Genomic DNA, 20,029 nt, shown 5'->3' with positions numbered 1-20,029 from the left:
ATCGAACTGCTGTTATATCTCTGAACTATTAGACAATAGTATAAACAATATATACTTATTTTTCAGGTATATAATGCAAGAAAAAATATGACTATGCAAGAAAAAATTAGAAATTTTGATATTTAATATCATTTTTTTCGAAAAAACTAAAAAGTTCACATTTTGGTCATTTGCTGTTGCACCCTGATTATTTTCACTCTCAATAACTTCTAAACTATGAGAGATAGATGTAAACAGTGAGTGACAAAATTGCTCAGTAGGAAACGTAGTTTTTACATCTATAAATAGTTTTGATGTTGCTCTTATGGTTCCCGAGTAATAGTAATGCAAAGTTGAGAGAGTTGAAAAATTCGAGCATTTTCAAGTTTGTTTTCGCAATATCTTGAAAACTATAAATGTTAGACAAAAACAGTAAGCAACAAAATTGCGGCCCTTTGCAAGCTCTATAAAGATATATACCGTATTTCCCCATGTATAAGACGCACCTTAATTTTGGGGCCTGAAATATGAAAAAAAAATGTATTACATAAAGTTATTGAACTCTAGTTTTATTCATCGTAAAATTCATACAACTCCTCATCACTGTCAAAACTCCTATCCATTAGCTTGTCCTCATCTGTGTCTGATGACGAATCACTGTCTTCATATATTGCCTTGTCAGTTCCATCTATGGCATTTGAAATGCCACACTTCTTAAATGACTTGACAACGATCTCAATCTTGATATTATCCCAGGATCTTTTCACCCAGGTACAAACTTCTCCTATAGTTGGTTTCTTCACTCTTCCTGCTGGTATCAAATTGTCCCTAGAAGACTTCATCCATTGGTTCCATTCATCTCTGATGGCAGCTTTGAAGGGTTTGTTAATGCTGACATCAAGTGGTTGAAGCTGGGATGTCAAGCCTCCGGGTATGATGGCAAGTTTTGTTTTTTGCTCTGCAGCAATCTTCTTTGTTTTTTGTTATGTGTGCCCTGAACTGATAAGCACCAATAGGGCAGGTTTGCGTAAGACCCCACCTGGTCTCCTGCTTCAAACTTTCTCAAACCAGATCTTCATTCCATCCAACCCTTGTCATGAACGTGGACAATCACTCCTCGAGGAATGTCTTCTTTTGGCATTGTTTTGCATTTGAAAATCAGCATAGGAGGCAGCTTGGTTCTATCGGCACAACAAGCTAGAACAACTGTATAATAACTCTTTTCATGTCCTCTTTCACAGTTACAGTTTTCACCCCCTTCTTTTCAACAGTTCTCTTACTTGGGACAGCAAATTGAAGGGGGGACTTCGTCCATAATTGCAATCTGTCCCAACTCAATCTGATGTATCTTCCGACATTGAATGACAAAACGATGAAATTCAAGGACCTTCTGCTCATAGCTTTCAGGCATCTTTTGGGCAAGTCTGGTGCGTGTCCGTATGCTTAGTCTATTCCGTTTCATGAACCTGAAGCACCAGTTGTGTCCTCCTTTGAAATCAGTAACTTCTTTTCATCAGCAATTCTTCTTGCATCATGCTGAACCATCTTTATAGACACAGGAATTCCAATTGCCCTTTGCTCTTCAATCCATATCTTCAATTCCCTCTCTAAATCAGGCCATTTTGCTGACTTGCCTCTCGTGGCCTTCTTCTGCCATGGCATTTTCAGCAGGGTTTTTTCTTCCCGTAGCCAGTCTCGGATTGTTTTCTCAGTTGAAGGAGGACCAAACTTATGTTCAGCAGCATAATTTCCATTCACTTTTGCAAACTGGATCACTTTTACTTGAATTCAGCACTGTACGAAAATCTTTTCTGAGCCATTTCTGGGCAGAACGTGGCAAAACGTAACCTAATATATCGGTAACAAGTGCAAAACAATGAGCACAAAGACAACAAGCGCGAAAAAAGCGAGAAATGCAAGTAAAAGAATCTACAACCACTGTATAAGACGGACCCAGTTTTTAGACCCCAAATTTTTCGAAAAAGGGTGCGTCTTATACATGGGGAAATACAGTAACTAGATTTCAATTCGGGTTTTTAGTGTTCGAGAGTTGAACAATCGTTAAAGTAACTACTTCATTCAGTTAGCATTAGCATTAGCATTAGTAGAGGCATTTGATGCAAGAAAGCAAGCTTATGCAGCATCAGCCAAAAAAAAAAAAAAAAAAAAAAAAAAAGTAACATAAATAAATAAAAATAACCACTTCCACTTCACCCCTCTGTTCGTTCGAAATACCTGTCCAGCTGAGCCTTAAACTTATTTAGGCTATCAACTTCCACGACAAGGGATGGAAGTCTGTTCCACCCACCAACCACCCGCTGGCTAAAGGCAAATTTCCGCACATCTATCCTACATCTGTCTTTCCTCAATTCGAATTTATGCCCTCTCAGGTGATTTTTCTGAGCTAGAGGAAGAATCCCATCAGCATTGAGCATGCTCAAACCATTCAAGGCTTTGTACACCTCTATCAGATCACCCCGCTGGTGCCTAGTTTCCAGACACTGTAATTTGCAAAACTTAAGCCTTTCTTCGTAAGAGAACCCCTTTGTCCCATTCACCAATCTAGTTGCCCTTCTCTGTACTCGTTCCAGCAGCTCTACATCCTTCCTGAAATGAGGCCTCCAGGCCTGTATACAGTACTCTAGGTGTGGCCTGACCATTGCCTTATACAAGGGAATAATCACCTCCTTATCCCTGCTAGAAAAATTCCTATATATCATTGACAATACACCATGAGCTACTCTTGCAGCTCGTCTGCACTGCTCAGAGAACTTCATATCTGCCTGCACCACCACCCCCAGGTCCCTTTCATTCTCTACCACTGTCAGTGTAGTACCACAGAGTTGATACGTTGCTCTGGGGTTGCTGTTTCCCATATGTAGTACTTTACATTTGTCAATGTTAAACTTCATTTGCCACCTCGAAGCCCATCTGCTCAACCTTTCCAAATCCTGTTGCAGCAGCATAGTGTCAGTAGTGTCCTTGACAACCCTGCCAACCTTCGTATCGTCTGCAAACTTGGACATTAAGCCTGATATACCATCATCAATATCATTTATAAATACAGAAAACAATAAAGGCCCCAATACTGAACCCTGAGGGACTCCACTAATAACATTAGTCCATGATGAGCAGTGTCCATTGATTACCACTCTCTGTCTTCTCCCCCTCAACCACCCCTTTATCCATAGCAGCAACTTGCCTCCAATGCCACACTGCTCCAATTTGTGCAGCAGTCTTCCATGTGCAACAGTATCAAAAGCCTTTCTAAGATCCAAGTATATAATATCAAAGTTATTCCCTGCATCCAGTTCTTTTGTGACTGCATCATAGTATCCAATCAAATTGGTCAGGCAAGACTTCCCCTTAACAAAACCATGCTGTGTCCTAGCTATAACTGAAGTCTTGTCTAGATGATCCTGCAGTGCTTCTTTCACCAGTGCCTCCATTAATTTTCCGGTAACAGAAGTTAAACTCACAGGTCTATAATTACTTGTGTCAGCCTTTGATCCCCCTTTGTGAATTGGGGTCACATTTGCACATCTCCAGTCAATGGGTACCTCCCCTGAGTCCAAGGAAGCTCTCATAATTATGGCTAAGGGTTTGCTTACCTCCTTTGCTGCCTCCTTTAATATAACTGGATAGATCCCATCCACCCCAGGTGCCTTTCTTGTGTTTATTTTCAACAATTTCTCCTCCACTTTGCTCTCAGTTATTACAAGATTCTCTAGCTTACTGCTAGAGTTGAATACACCTCTGGCATTCCCCTCGCTGAATAACTCCTCATGTGTGAATGTCGATGCAAAATATTCATTTAGTTTGTTAGCTACCCGAGCAGGGTCATCAACAGTTGACCCATCGATCTCAAGTGGACCAATCTGATTCATCCCCTTCCTTCTAGAGTTTACATAAGTAAAGAACTCTTTGCTGTTTTTCTTCGCATCCCTTGCCAAGGATCTCTCGTAATCTGCCTTCGCCTGCCTAACCTCCTTTGTAACTTGGTTACAGATCAACTTGTATCTATCATAGGCGTCCGTGTCACGTGTTAATTTGTATGTATCCCATGCATTTTTCTTCTCTGCCATATGCCTCATTAGTTCATCTGACAACCATTTAGGCCTAAACCTTGAACAATATTTCTTAGTTGGTATGTAAAGCCTAGTAGCTTCCACGATAAGTTCTTTGAATGCTTCCCATTTTGAATTTGCTGTTGGCAATATCATCAGTTGATCCCACTGTATAGAATTTAAATACTGTCTCAGTCCATTGTAGTCGCCTTTACGAAAGCAATACCCCTTCCCTTTACCCCTAATGGTAGTTACCAGTTTGAGTAACTCCCACTTCAGCACACTGTGATCACTGCCACCAAGTGGTTCATTTATCTGCAGATTCTTAATGCATGAAGAATCACTACTGATAATCAAATCAAGAGTATTACTCCCTCTAGTTGCCTCCCGAACATGCTGATGTAGAAAACAATCATCCAATAAATCCACAAAAGCCTTGCTACTGTGTGAGTGACCAGCCCCAAATTCCAGTCAATATCTGGGAAATTAAAATCCCCCATTATAAGACTCTCTGATTTACTGGCCCACTCTATTTCTCCGAACAGTTTCTTATTATACTCATCAGAGTCATTAGGCCTATAGCACACTCCTACTCTCAATTTTGATCTCCCAATGCTTATGTCACACCAAACTGACTCGACACTGCACTGTCCAGCGATGTCGACTGGCTTCACTTCCTTGGATTTTATGTGTTTTTTAACTAATAGCATAACCCCTCCTCCCTTCCTATCCTGTCTATCCTTTCTGTAGACATTGTACTCCCCAAATTCCAGTTCTGCATTTCTTATATCTGTGTGACACCACGTCTCTGAAATCCCCACAATATCTGCCTTTGATGTTTTGAGCAATACCTCAAATTCATCAAATTTATTTACTAAACTCCTAGCATTGGTGTACACACAAGTATACATGCACCTGTTCTTTTTCTTAGCTACCCTAACACAACCCATGTGTTTACTTGTACCCCAATGATTCCCAGCAGTCTCTGAAATATCCTGCATCTTATTTTCCAGGCTGCGGCTCATTCCAATAGAAGCAGTGCAAGAATCACTTTCACCTCTGCCAGTGGCTACTGTTAATCTATTAGTCCTTGTATCCCCCCAATCTAGCAGTTTTCCGACCCACCTAACATTGCCTCGATAGCATCAGCAAACATTCTTGCACCCTTTCTATTTAAGTGTATCCCATCCCTGTAGAAGCAGTCTCTCCTGTTAACAAGTACAGACCAGGCTGAAAAAAATTCTACCCCTTGAGCCCTGCACAATCTTTCCAGGGCCGAATTGATTGACAGGGCTCTCATCATATACTCCCTCCTATCGTGTCTGGGCAGAATTGCAGACACTTTCAATTTCAACCCTAATTCACGGCTTTTTTTCATCAGTGACCTGTACTTGTCAAGTAATTCCGCCGGTCTCCTACTCTTAATGTCATTAGTGCCAACGTGTACAACTATATCACCTTTTGTGCCCTTAAAAGATGATATCCGCTCTACAACGTCATCAACTTTTGCCCCTGGCAGACATACCCTGGTCCTATTCCACCTATCCTTTTTACAAAGCATGTTTCCCGTTTCCCTGACAATAGAGTCACCAACAACTACTAGTTCCTTTGGGACCAGCGCATTCTGCCTTGGGGGTTGCCGCTGTGTTCCGCGATGACCAAGTGCAAGCTCTGGCATTGGTGTGGGCAGCTGAGAGTTTGATGGGCCCCTCACTTGTAATCCTTCGAGGGCATCCACCCTATCCTTCAAGCTCTCATATAGGCCCATAACAACGCTGAGTTGTCGCCTTATCTCCTTACACTCCTTGCATCGCACACACACAAAGACATCCCCCATGGCAGTATCATGTCCCATACTTGACTGCTCCGCAAACATCAAGCAAATAGTGCATCTTACAAGGCTGTGATTCAGAGGACAACTGCCCCCCTCAGTTCTCCCCTGGGCCTCAGTTCTCCCCTGGGCCACAGCATTCCCATTGGCTTGAGCCCTTTGCTTTGCTGCTCTGGTTTGAGTCATGATTTAGATTTACTTTCGATAAAATTTCAATTTCTGTACAAAATTAAATCCTAAACTTGTATCCAAACACAGTTATAACGCTATATTTATGTTTCAGTAACGAGTGTTATCTACGGAATATTTACGTTTCAGTAACGAGTGTTATCTACGGAATATTTACGTTTCAGTAACGAGTGTTATCTGCGAAATCCCTTTATATAACTTTCGTATCAAGTTATGTATTAATTATTTGTTTTTACCAATTATTTATGTTACGTAACCTAAGTGGTTATATGTATAATTAATTATGTTAAATATAATTAATTATATTACGTTTGTAATCTAAGTCGTTATATGTATTTATTGAAACGTACAATTTAACTGCTAACGAAGTTCAACTAACGCTATCTAGTACGGTATATCGTATCACAAAGGCGGGAAAATTACGAACGGTTAGCGGAGTTGAAACACGTGGAAACCTTTACCGATACTTTTATGCAATTACAAGGCCGAGTAAAGAATAAATACACCAAATTAATCAGAAAATCACAAAATAATGTTATACTACTAAATTTAAATCAAAAGTTTTAGAAAAACAATAATTTCAAATCAATAAATAAGAAAAATCCACTTAGCGGCTTTGAAAACGACCGTCTCTAGTAGCCTCGTCAGTTACTTCACATTTGTCGAGCAATGCAATTGTGTTTCATTTAGTTAAGTTGTGACAATGCCAAAAGTTACATCAACTAAACATGTTTAAAGTTTTCGACAAAATCACAAATCTAACGTTGAAAAGCAAGCAACAAAGTCGGCAGCAGAATGCAAGAGAGAGAGAGAGAGAGAGAGAGAGAGTCGTAAGCATAAACGCGAGCAAGATCAATTAGAGGCAGATGTCCGGCCATCAACATTGAAAAGAACAGTGCAAACATGCAACAATAAAAGGTTGCCACAAACCTTTATTGTTGATTGTAAATTAAAATACCGAATAAAATAAAACTGATTTTATTAAGCTTAAATTGTATTTTTTAATTTCACATGACATTATTCATGGATCCACCCTTGTCTCCATGGAGCCAACTTTGATTTTTTTTTCTTGGTGTCAACTGAACATATGGAGCCATGCTTACACCTCCACAAAACAGGATACTATGAGTGTTTATATCCTTCCAATGCCGTATTTATAGAAACAGCTGATGCAATTGCTGTCTGATATAATAGAAGCGTTATCTGATGTAATACCTTTGCCTTACAACAAACAAAGTGATTTTAATAAAACAATATCTTATACGTTTCAGTACAAATGTTACTTTTATTAAGGTGATGCAGTTTTTTTGTCCACCACTGTAGGTTAGTGAGTGTCAGTATGGGGTTGTGCTTTTCATCCCGCCTCTTAGCCTAAAGGCCTGTGTTTTCACAGAAAAGCCTCTAGTTTACCATCCAATGCCATGAAGAGGCAAGCCAGCAGGGAGTGTAAAGCACTGGTGGGGCATACCTTGTGGTAGCCAAAGCTACAGACAGGTAAAGCCTGGTAAAAAAGAAAAGTGGAAGTTAGTTGTGGGAAGACAGGAAGTGAAAGGGGGATTTAAATGGTAGATAGAAAGAGGGGCAGTAGCAAAGGCACCAACCTGGTTGAAAAGGGAGGGGGAACAGAATAGACCCCTCAGGACTGGATGCCCATCCAGCCCTGGGAATGAGTTGACAGGTGACAGTGGGATTACCCACCTGGCGAAGGGAGGAAGCTGTAACCCAAGTTGGGGGAAGGGGATGGGGGAGTAAGAGAACAACCAACCCAGGTGGTAGGAGTGAAGGATCATAGGGAAAGGGATCCTTATGTTGGAGCGCCTATTTGCTGCTCATTCCCACACTGTTCAGGGTTAGGTCTTGCTGCCCAGTATCTGGTTCCTACACCATGCCAGCTAAGTAGCTATGTCGTGGTGTCTGCTTAGATGGCCGGGGGGGGGGGGGTCATGCTGGTCCAGTCCTTTTAAGGTGATAGGCAATTTCTCCCACTCATGAACCTCATAAAGGCAGTGAGATTAAACACTAGCTGATCCGGGCGCCACCAAGAGAGTAACCAAGAGGTTCAGTCTGGTGTACTGACTTGCAGTCGATCTGCAAACACCATTTTAGAGCTGTACCCTTGAAATGTAAGGAAGATTGGATTTCGCCATGATGTCCATCATAACCTCAAAAGACATCAATCGTACTGCATGATAGAAGACATGGGGGAAGGTTTGCCAGAACTTTGCTCAGGAGACTAAACATGGGTTCCACCACTTCAAGCCTCCAATAAGTAAAGTGGTGGTATTGCACTGGGCAATGAGAGTCATCTACCACATAGTATTGCCTGGTAACAATCCTTTTAGGGGGAAAAGGCAATTTCTCCCACTCATGATCCTCATAAAGGCAGTGAGATTAAACACTAGCTGATCCAGGCACCTCCTAGAGAGTAAACAAGTATTCCTCCACATGGTGTGGGTGCCACTCCTTGACTCCTGCTTATGTTGGTTCACATTTGGGTGGTCATCCATATTGTGCTAGGTGCCATATTTTAGGACTTGCACATGGGAGTTGTACCCAGAATTACTAACAGTCCCACCATCATAAAGGTGCAAGCAGAGGATTTGGCTGTCACAGACTGACTGGACGTCACCACTTGACTTGAGTGTCACCTGAATATCAGTTCCATCAGCGTTTTAGACTCCCGGGTAGCAAGCATAGCTTGGCATATCTGAGAGAATGTCTGAATGTCCTCAAATTCCTATATTCAGCATTATATTATATAATGATTCATATAACATAAATCTCCTTAATGATTCAATTTTCCCCAGAAAATTGAATTTTGGTGTTTTCCAAAGTTTCTGCATATTCTAGTATAAATATATTTTCAGTTTCATTCAGTTTTTCTGTGTTTAAATTTTATTAAATGGGTAGGGCATAGCTAGTTTGCACATGGCATTGATTTATTATTTGGTTTTTAGGAGCATTAGCAACTAAGGCCATATTGCTCTGGGGATATGCGGTGGTCATTCCCTGACCTTACCGCATCCTCCGTATTTGGTGGTCACAGGCCCGGTCTAATCAAGAAGCGTGTGCTACGCACTGCTGCTCCTGGCTACGGAGGCGCCACATGTCATTGATCAAACTAGGTTTGCAACTGTTATATATCAAATTGCAATATTCACTTTAAATAAAATTGCACTTCTCCAATAAAAAAGTATGTTGCAATTTATTTAAAACGTATGCCATTCCCTGTGTCACAGTTTTAACCCTTTTGGGGATCTTGTTGGGCAAACCTAGTTTGCTCAACACTGTGTACAATATGAAGCTTTGATGTACCTGTACAGTAACATTTTATAGCTTCTGTATATGAATCTTTTGTCCTAAATTTGATGAATTTTAAAACTTCTACACCAAGCAATTCACATGTTGCAGATTTTGCAGATTTTTCTCATCACTGGATTGTCAGTTCATTCACTGCAGTGCCTATTTTCTCACCAGTGAGGAGACCCCCTTCTTCTCAGAAGGGTCAAATGGGAAAATAACACACCTTTTAAATAAATAGCAATATACTTCTCCATTGAAGATGTGTTTCATTTCTAGCACATAGTGCAATATCAAGCAACTCATAATGAAGTGCGTCCACAATATAAGATCTATGCACTTAATAACAAAAACCTAGTTTCCTCAAGGCAGTATGTATACTAAAACTAAAACTATGCCCTACCTGTACAGTAATATTTTATATATCCTGTAGCATGAAGCCTTTTATTCTAAATTACCTTTTACTATTTTTAAATTTTGTTCTTCTTTTAGGATCTGAATATTTCATGGGATAGTATGTGTCGAGCTGCCTCCCAGTGGCTAAATAAATTACAGAAAGCCCTTCTACACTGTTCTGAATTTCATAATACAGTCCAAGAACTCATAAAATGGCTTGAAGATACAGAAGAAAAAGTGAGCCAGATGGTTTTACATGAAGATACTACAGATCACAACATTATTTCCATTCAGTATAATAAATTTATGGTTAGTTTTAAAATAAATTTTCTATCTGATATACTGTAAGTTAGTATTTAACTTAATAGTTTTTAAGCAGATCTCATTGTGTCTATAATAAAGATATTATATTTATTTCATATTTATTACAAAATGTGATATTATATGCTTTCCATTTTTTTATGATATTGAATTCTTCTACATAGTGCAATAGGATATTTATCAGAATAAGAAATTTTTATAGCATTTACAGTATAGCAAAATAATGAAAACAATATAAATGACCCTTTAAGCATATACTGAATCCTTTAAAGAGTTTCCCCCTTTTATTTTGATTGAATTTGATGTTTCTCAAGATGCTGGCAGTAGACTTGGCAAAACAGTGACTCCTGAACTTTAAAATGTAAAGGGGGAAAAAAGAAAAGAAATGCATCTTGGTGCACACCAGAAATACAAGAAAAGAAACTCTTCTTGTACAGATCACAAATGAGAACTTTTATGAACTCATTAATCAAAGTAAATCAAGAGTGCAGCTTTAAAATGAATCTGTGTACCCATGAGAATTGTTCCCCACCATAGGGCAGTTCACTTGGTCCTCATTTGCTCTAGCCCTCTGTATTTTTTGATACCCTCTCCTAAAGTAGTGATCTGTTCTTCCTGAATAGCACCATTTACTCCAAACATCTTGGGAGGAATTAACTGACTTGGCAGGGGGGCCTCTCAGGCACAAACATAATTTTCAATCCAATTTTTTATCCAACTGTAACTATAGTGTATGCCTTCAAAGATGTGTTCTTTAATTTCACTATTAAAAATTTAATAACTGATACAAGAAAACAGCTAAAATGCTGGCTGAACTGAAAGTGCTTTGCATCATTTTCAGTTGCCTCAAAAGTCTTTGTTTTTTGTGTGTTCATGAGTAATTTACATCTCTTTTGTTAATTACATGTGACTATTATTATTAATTTATTATAATATTTTAATCCATAGGGTGGCTTCCTAATTAAATTGCTATGAATCCTCATTAAAATGAGTTTTCAAACTTTGTTTTAATGAGGTTTCTCTATCATATCATACTACTTTAAATACTTTTGTGTGTTATTAATATTGTTTTATTTTTATTTTATTTCATAAAACTTCATCTGTTCAAGCCTACTGTCATTTCTAATAGTCTCATAGTTTATATTCTTCTTGTTTATGGAAGATTTATGCCTAGTTGTGCAACTTTCTTTATTATTGTCGAACTTATATTGACTTTTATTGTAAGTTAGTACAAGTGCATCATTTCTACGTGCAACCACGAGTTTCCATGATATTGCACTATCTCAAATAAATAACCCTTCACCAGTGGAGAAGACTATTACTTATTCTCAGCAGATACCACCACCCAGATGGCACCGTTTCAGAGCTTGTTGGCTCCTCATCGGTGGGTGGGCAGGTACCCTGGTGATGCAATGATGACAACCCAGTTGCAAAGTATAACTCCACAATATAATATGAAGGATAACTCCACTAACGAGGAGCCAACAAGCTATGAAACGATGATGTCTGGATGGTGTTATCCACCAAGAATAAGTAACAGTAGTTTTCTCCATTGGTGAAGCATTACTTGTTCAAAGTAGGGCAATATCAATATCGTGGAAACTCGTTGTGAAGGTATTCACAATATGAGATGTACTTAATGATGCCAATTCCTAGTTATTTATTAGCTGGCTGCATGTAGAAATGATGCACTTGCACTAACTTACACATCAGTTAACTATTTTGCAACCCAAGCAAAATAGAGTACTTTAGGGCTTATAGCCCTAAAGTACTCTATGATCTTAATTACTTGCACACCACTAGGCATCTCTCATATTGTGGAATTATACTTTGCAACCGGGTTGTCATCATTGCATCACCAGGGTACCTGCCCATCCACCGATGAGGCGCCAACAAGCTCCAAAACGATGCCATCTGGGTGGTGGTATCCGCTGATAATAAGTAATAGTAGTCTTCTCCATTGGTGAATTGTTACTTATTCAAGTTAGTGCAATATCGTGGAAAATTGTGAATACCTTCTGAAGGTATTCACAATATGAGATGTACTTAATGATGCCAATTCCTTAGAGCCCCGGGTACCAAGCGATCTTCCTTGCAACTTCTATTGCGATTTCATTAGAGAGATAAGTTTTCCCTTTGAGTTCAGACGTTTTTTCTTCCATTATTCTAATATATAATAAGAGTATTCTTTCTTAAAGCATAAGGAAGAAGTTTCCAGAAAGGAAAGTAACCTTTCTTAATTTTTCTGTTTACTAACCTTCTATTTTACTTGCTTGGTCACTTGGTGGCACTACTCCTGCCTCCCCATGGCAGTGCTGGAACTGGATGAAAAGACACCACCCATAACTAAAAGGAGTTTAAAATGTACCAAACTAACAACACACGACTGGAGAAAGTTAACTCCAATAAATCTAATGACTCGCAACCGAACATGTCTCAGGCTAAGAGAATGAAAATCAACAGATCTCAGTTCCTTTCTTTTTGGTGACACATTCATTATCAACACAACCCATTGGAAAATTATCCCCATTCTTAGTCCAGAAGAATATAGAGTCCATGGTTGGATCACCAAAAATGATAAAACAATTACAATCAGGTGATCGCTTAGTAGAAACCTCACTAAGTCATCAATCTGAGAAATTGCTAAAAACAAATACCTTTGCGGGACTACCAGTTGAAATAACCCCACATAATTCCCTGAATACATCAAAAGGTGTTATTACCAAATGCGATTTTTTGACTGTTTCAGAGGAAGAGTTACTACGCGAGCTAACAGAACAACAAGTGATACATGTTAGGAGGATACAGTTATTCTCACCTTTAACAATCCTTCTCTTCCCCATTCAGTTAAAGCAAAATATGTAATTGCAAAATCCGGCCATATATACAGAATCCAATAAGGTGTTACAACTGTCAGCGATACAGACACTCTCAGGCAACATGTCCGCTCTGTCGATCGAAAGAACACCACTCTGTCCAAGCTGTCATGGAAATCACCCTGCATTTTCAAAGACATGCAAAATGTGGATATTGGGAAAAAAAATACAAAAATACAAAATATAAAATAAAGTGTCTTATCCGGAAGCAAGAAAACAGATACTTGCAACCAAACGGTCACATTCCTATGTTTCAGCAGTGAAACAACAGCCAACCGGGCTAGCCAGGTGGGTAAAGTGCCTGCCTGCCTGCCTGCCTGGCAACCCAAAGGTCGCTGGTTCGAATCCCGCCTCAGGCTTGGATCAGAGTAAAATGCAAAAACTTTGGGAGGTGCATTATGGCCACAGAAGCTGATGTGCCAACAACTAACAAAAAAAAAAAAAAAAAAAGCGAAACAACAGCAAACTATAGCCACTCAAACAGAGGTGGTAATACCTCCAAATCAAATTATAGACTGGAGTAAAGTAATATTAATGACAAAAGCAACTTCACAAGAAACATCCAGTGCTAAAGAGCAGGATATTTCTGTGCCTGGAAAGCAGAAATCAGAATTAACATCATCAAAAACAAAGTAAACAGCAGTTTGTTTCTAGTAAACAGAAACAAACAAACATAGATGAAATGGATACTGATGAACAGGCAGAGAATGTACTAGAACTTCACCCTGCAGGATACACCTCCGAATTTTCTGAAGAAAGACAGACCCAAATATGATAAACAAAAAAACTCAAAAGCGCAGTCAGATTCAACAAATAGTTTTGAGACCTAAATAATGCAGTATATTATTATACAATGGAACTGTCGTGGTTTACATGGAAAATTGGATGAAATAAAAGATATTATTCAGCAGTATAAACTGGTCTGCATTTGCCTTCAGGACACCCATCTAATACCTCAATCTTCACCCACATTTCAAAACTGTACACTTTTCCAGAGAGACAGAAATGATAATAGAACTGTCAAAGGAGGAGTGGCAATTTTAGTGAATACTAATATACCAGCTAAGCAAATAACATTAAAAACCAAGAAGCAGTAGCATTGAGAATAGCCATCGGAATTTCTATCACAATCTCATCTCTCTCTCTCTCTCTCTCTCTCTCTCTCTCTCTCTCTCTCTCTCTCTCTCTCTCTCTCTTTTCCACCAAATCTTCCTCTCTCTCTAGATTGGAATTAAGCGATCTTTGTATGCAGCTTCAACCTCTCTATTGCCTCGTGGGAGATATGAATGCCCATCATCATCTGTGGGGATCTTCTCACATGGACAGTAGAAGTAACTTGATCGAAACTTTCCTAGATGACCAACAGCTGAATTTGCTAAATACCAGATCTCACACTTATTTGGCTACAGGTATTACTTCTTCAATAGACTTAACAATATGTTCTCCATCAATTTATCCCAATATAGAATGGTTTGTATTAAATGATCCTTACAACAGTGATCATTTTCCGATAATATGTTCCATACAGACACAGTTACTCTTTCAGAAGAAACCAGAACAGTATGGAATTGTAAAAAAGCTAATTGGAGTAAATATATGCAGTTAATCAAGCTGGATAGAAACCCTGCCAATAGATGATGCTGTCATATATATCAATGACCAACTGTTAGAAGCTTCAAAAGCAATAATACCTCAAATGAGTAAGGCAAAACACGCATTGTACAACTCTTGGTGGAATTCAGAATGCACGATGGCAAAAACAAAACAAAATCGTGCATGGAATGAATTTCGGAAATATCCAACTGCAGTCAATTTGATCACATATAAAATAGCTAAAGCTGAAACGAGGAGAATTCAGAGAAAGGCAAAGAAAAATTCTTGGATCATGTTTCTTTTTACACTTACTAGGAACTCGAGTCCTGGCTTGGTGTGGAAAAAAATTCTGATTTTAAGTGGAAGATATCGAAGCATACAATCTCCAATCTTCCATTGGAAAGGGCAGGACGTTTCTACAACAGATGAGATATCAGAAATTCTGGCTGAATCTTTCACTTCCACATCAGCAGTTACAAGCTACAGCACTAATTTAAAAATATATAGAGTAAGCTGAATGGAGCAAGTTGAATTTCTGTACGCTTACATTTCATTCTTATAATCTATCATTCATAAAAGAGAAATTGCTTACAACTATTAAAAATTTGCCTAAAAGCGCACCAAGTCGCAATGGCATTTATTATAATATGATACCACACCTAAACTCTGATTGTCTGGATATCCTGCTAGCTCTATATAAAAGAATTTTTCTGAACAACCTGTATCCATCCATATGGCGGCATGCAATTGTCCTTGCATTTCCAAAACCTGGAAAAGATCTTTCCTTTACATATAATTATCATCCTATTTCACTGACCAGCTGCTTAGGGAAAATCCTTGAATGAATGGTGCACAACAGACTTACGTGGTTGCTGGAAAAAGAGAATGTTTTATCACCCCCATCAATTTGGATTTAGGAAAAATAGATTGACACTTGATCTACACGTCAAAGTTTAAACAAATATTAGAAATTCATTTATAAGAAAACAGCATATGGTGATGGTAAATCTAGATCTTGAAAAAGCTTTTGACACAACATGGAGATTCGGAACCCTACATGATCTATTTCTGATAGGATACAGAAGACAACTTCCCCAGTTTATAGAAAAATTCCTTACTGACAGAACATTTCAGGTACGATATAAAGGCTGTTTATCTACAATATATATACAACAGGAAGGAGTTCCCCAGGGCTCAGTATTAAGTGCAACCCTGTTTGCACTGCAGGTGAACACTATCACAAAGGTTATACCACCTTCACTGGAAATATATATGTATGCAGATGATATTTCCATTTCATTTCAATCACAAAGCATGAACACGATTGAACGACAGCTCCAATTATCCATAAACAAAATGGAAGCATGGAATAAAAATAATGGATATAGGATATAGAATATCTGAGAAAAAATCAGCTGCTATACATTTCTGTAAAATGCATGGTCTTCATCCTGAACCGGTCTTATACTTAAATAAAATTTCTCTACCTGTTGTTCAAAAGTTCTCCTTCTTAGGCTTAACATTAGATAGAAAACTAAACTTTCATGAACATATATTAAGAATTCGAACTAGTTGCCTTACAAAACTTAACATCTTATGCACAGTACCTTCAATGGCCTGAGGAGCCGACAGGTACACATTACTACAATTATATAAAATTTTGATTAGATCTCATTTGGATTATGGATCTCCTGTATATGCTTCAGCAAGAAGGAGCATGTTACATTACCTAGATACCATTCACCATAATGCTCTCCGCATAGTTCTAGGAGCCTTTAGAACTTCACCAATTTACAGCTTGTATGAAGATGCATTGGAACCCCCACTGCACCTTTGACAAAATTACCTACTGTGCATTTATGCTGCAAAAATATACAGTCAACCAGCACATCCAAATTGGTCCATTATTCATGATCCACTATGGATGAGTAATTATGATTGCAAGCCAAATGAAAATAAACTGGTAGGGCTGCGTTAGACAGTTAGCTCGAGTTTGGGAAATACATTTCCAGCACATTTCTGCAGTAGATATAAACTCAGAACCTCCTTAGATGCCGACTATGCCTTTGTCCATATCATATCTTACAAACAGGAAGGAAAAAGAGATCTCTCCAATCGTTATACAGAAGCTTCACTCACTGCACAGTTTTGAAAATAGAAACAGTCATCAGATTTACACAGATGGATCAAAATCGAATAACTCAGTAGGTGCCACAATAGTTTTACGAGAATTTACTATATGTCTCCTTGCCTCATGTTTGCAGTATTTTTACAGCAGAATTATATGCTATTAAGCTAGTGCTGGATGATATTACTGAGCAGCAGCTTCTACCTGCTCTAATCTATACTGATTCCCTTAGTGTAATAGCAGCTCTACAGAATAGCAAATATTCCTCAAATTCCTTGATTCAGCATCTTAAAAAAACAACTCAGAGTTTTGCATAAAGCAAGAAAACAAGTTTCTGTCTGTTGGATTCCCAGCCATAATGGAATTCCAGGAAATAATTATGCAGACCAAGCCGCAAAAAATCCAGATCTTAATATACAAGATAACTTTCAATTTGTACTATTTGCAGATTATAGGGATGTATTTCATACCAAATATACTTCCATTTTGAAACAACTTTGGAGGGACCAACCATGCAATAAACTCCACAGAATAAAAAACAATCTATATCCATGGCATTCTTTTATATTAATTCCACAATCTATTAATTTCTTGTTATATACTCTATGTTATATTAATATGCCATTAATCTCTTATTGGTTTATCTTTAAATTTTGTCTCTCTTAGATCCCCTGTTGCTATTCATTGGTTGTTTTGGGATTTGCTTATTTTGTTTATTATTTGTATATTACTGCAAGCAAATAAAATGATATTGATTGATTGATAACCCATTTTCTTGTCAAATTCTCAGCACCATCCATTCTGCTTTGAATATTGCAATGATATTCTTCTCTGTTAATCTTATTTTAACCAAATACGGAGGATACGGAAAGGTCAGGAAATGACCACCGCATATCCCAGAGCAATATCGCCTTAGTTGCTAATGCTCCTAAAAACCAAACAACAAACAACAACAAACAATTTACCATATATATATATATATATGTATGTGTGTTTGTGTATTCTAAGATCGATTTTTCTTGTTTTAAAAAATCAGAAAACTGCAGCTAAAAGCAGCACAAGTTTCCTATATCTGTGCCCATCACAGTAAAACCTACATTCATTCACTACTATAGATGGAAAATATATCAAAGCGGTCATGCACTATTTGTTACATATCGTGAAAATATGCACTTCATCTTCCATCTCAGCAATGTTGTGGGAAAGAGTGCCTGCTCAAGGATTCTGATTCTGTTTAACTAAAGTTTTAATGAAATGTTGTTTATAAAATTTCTCTCATTATAAAATTTAAAGAGAAGTTGAAACTACATACCATGTACATTGGAACTATGTACCATGTTTGTAGTTTCAACTATTTAAATTTTAAATGGCCTCAAAATGATCAGATAAGTCAGCAAGTGCTAATCATGTGAAGTGTTATTTGCCTGCTCATTTCTCAATAGCATCCCTCAGCAATGAAAAAGTTCATTGAAATTAAATAGATCTAGACCTTTCGTTGTGATAGGGATGGGAAAATTGTTTCTAGTGATAATATGCAGTGTAGAATTCCATGATAAGTGAAGAGAAGATTTAAAGTTTATACAGCTAGGTCGCGATTAGTACGACTAATGAATCCCATGAAGTAGTCGCATTATCCGAATTCGCACTATTCCAAGTTATAATTATATGTAAAATATGGTAATTGGTTCCAGCTCGACGGAAATAGGTAATGAAAAATTTTAAACATAAGTTTTTATATGTTTATTAAAGAAATATTGCAATAAAGGATAAAAATAATATACATGTACTTATAATTTAAATTTATTATTAACAAAGTCATATAGTACTGTAATTATAGAAAGCAAAATAAAAACAAAAAAAATTCTAAATATGATTCCTAAAGGTAAGCTTACTTTATTGTCTTTTGAAATATTTTAGCAGCGGAGAATGAACTGCTTTCTCCTTCTTTAAATCTTCGTACATATGCTGGTAGATGCAGAGTGCTTTATCCACATCTCGGCAAATTTGCATGCTTCGATCAAGGTTAGGGTCAGCATACATAATTTTTTGCTTCACGACTTCTACAGCTCGAAAGATATCTTCGAATTCCTTGAGAGTGAACTCCTTCACTTGTACATTATCTCGTTCTTCGGCATCATTATCGGCTTCTTCAAATGCTCTTTGTTGATCTAAAAGTAGATCATCATCAGTCAATTCTTCCGAGTGTGAATTGAGCAGTTCCCGAACATTGTCATTTTCTAGTTCATCAAATTCAAGTTCTCTTCCAATATTTTTTATTTCTTCTATAACAGTTTCTTCGAAACCACTACTGTTTGCACAGAGGCAAAATGCACTTCCACACATGTTGTTTGCAATTACTTGTTGCCAAGCATGCTGAATATTTTCTATTGCATGTCTGATGCTATAATTTTGCCAGAACTCTGTTACGGAAATTGCATCATCTCCTGTAGTTTTAGCAATTGCCTGTTCAAATGTTTTTCTTATGTAGTAGGCCTGAAATGTTGCAGTGGTCCCTTGATCTATGGGCTGCAACAAAGATGTTGTGTTTGGCGGCAAAAAAATTATTTTTACATTTTCACATAATGAACCAAGTGTAGTTAGATGACCTGGAGCATTATCCAAAATTAGTAGAACTTTAAATGCAATGTTGCTTTCCTTGCAATATTTTTCAACAGCTGGACAAAAATAGCTTTAAAACCAGTCAGTGAACACAGCTTGGATCACCCATGCTTTCTTATTTGATCGCCAAATAACTGGAAGTGATCTATAGTTGTAGCCTTTTAGAGCGCGAGGATTTGGAGACTGATAAACAAGCATTGGCTTCAATTTAAAATTGCCTTGAGCATTGCCTCCCAATAAAAGTGTTAGACGATCTTTAGACACTTTAAATCCAGGTTGAGTTTTTCTTTCTTAGAAATGTAAGTTCTGGAAGGCATCCTTTTCCAGAATAAACCGGTTTCATTCATGTTAAATATTCGTTGATCAGTGTATCCACCATCTTCGATTATTTTTTTTAAAACATCAGGATACTTAGATGCTGCATCCTCATCTGCACTGACCACCTCACCGGTAATTTTAACATTATTCAGCTGAACTCGATTTTTAAATCGATCAAACCAACCAGCACTTGCACTAAACATTTCTTCTAGTTCATTATTTTTTCTTTCACTCTCTTAAACAAATTTAAAGCTTTTGTCTGAATGGCTGCTCTACTAAGGGGAATGCATTTTTGATTGCAATCCTCAATCCTTACAGTTAAACGATGCTCCATTTCTATCGTAGTAATACTTTTATTCCTTGTAGATGTTTGCAAACCACAAAAAGCTGATGCAGCTTTACATTTTTCTTT

The 20,029-nt window shown here is 37.8% G+C and overlaps 1 protein-coding gene across 3 annotated transcripts in view; it reads left to right on the top strand.

Annotated features, from left to right (window-relative positions):
- The window catches only part of LOC150084856 (muscle-specific protein 300 kDa-like), a 1,257,473-nt gene that overhangs the window by 1,204,154 nt on the left and 33,290 nt on the right, over positions 1 to 20,029 (top strand). For all 3 annotated transcript variants that reach the window (XM_090376651.1, XM_090376652.1, XM_090376650.1), the window contains one exon: positions 9,859 to 10,071. In XM_090376651.1, coding sequence (XP_090232777.1) covers positions 9,859 to 10,071 — 213 coding nt within the window. The remainder of the gene's footprint in view (positions 1 to 9,858; positions 10,072 to 20,029) is intronic.

The sequence above is a fragment of the Mastigoproctus giganteus genome, chromosome 6 (genome assembly GCF_048544385.1).
Source record: "Mastigoproctus giganteus isolate SK-2022 chromosome 6, ASM4854438v1, whole genome shotgun sequence".
NCBI classification, from domain to species: Eukaryota; Metazoa; Arthropoda; class Arachnida; order Uropygi; family Thelyphonidae; genus Mastigoproctus; species Mastigoproctus giganteus.
Note: the sequence above shows the minus strand (reverse complement) of the source record. Positions and strands in the feature narration are given on the sequence as shown.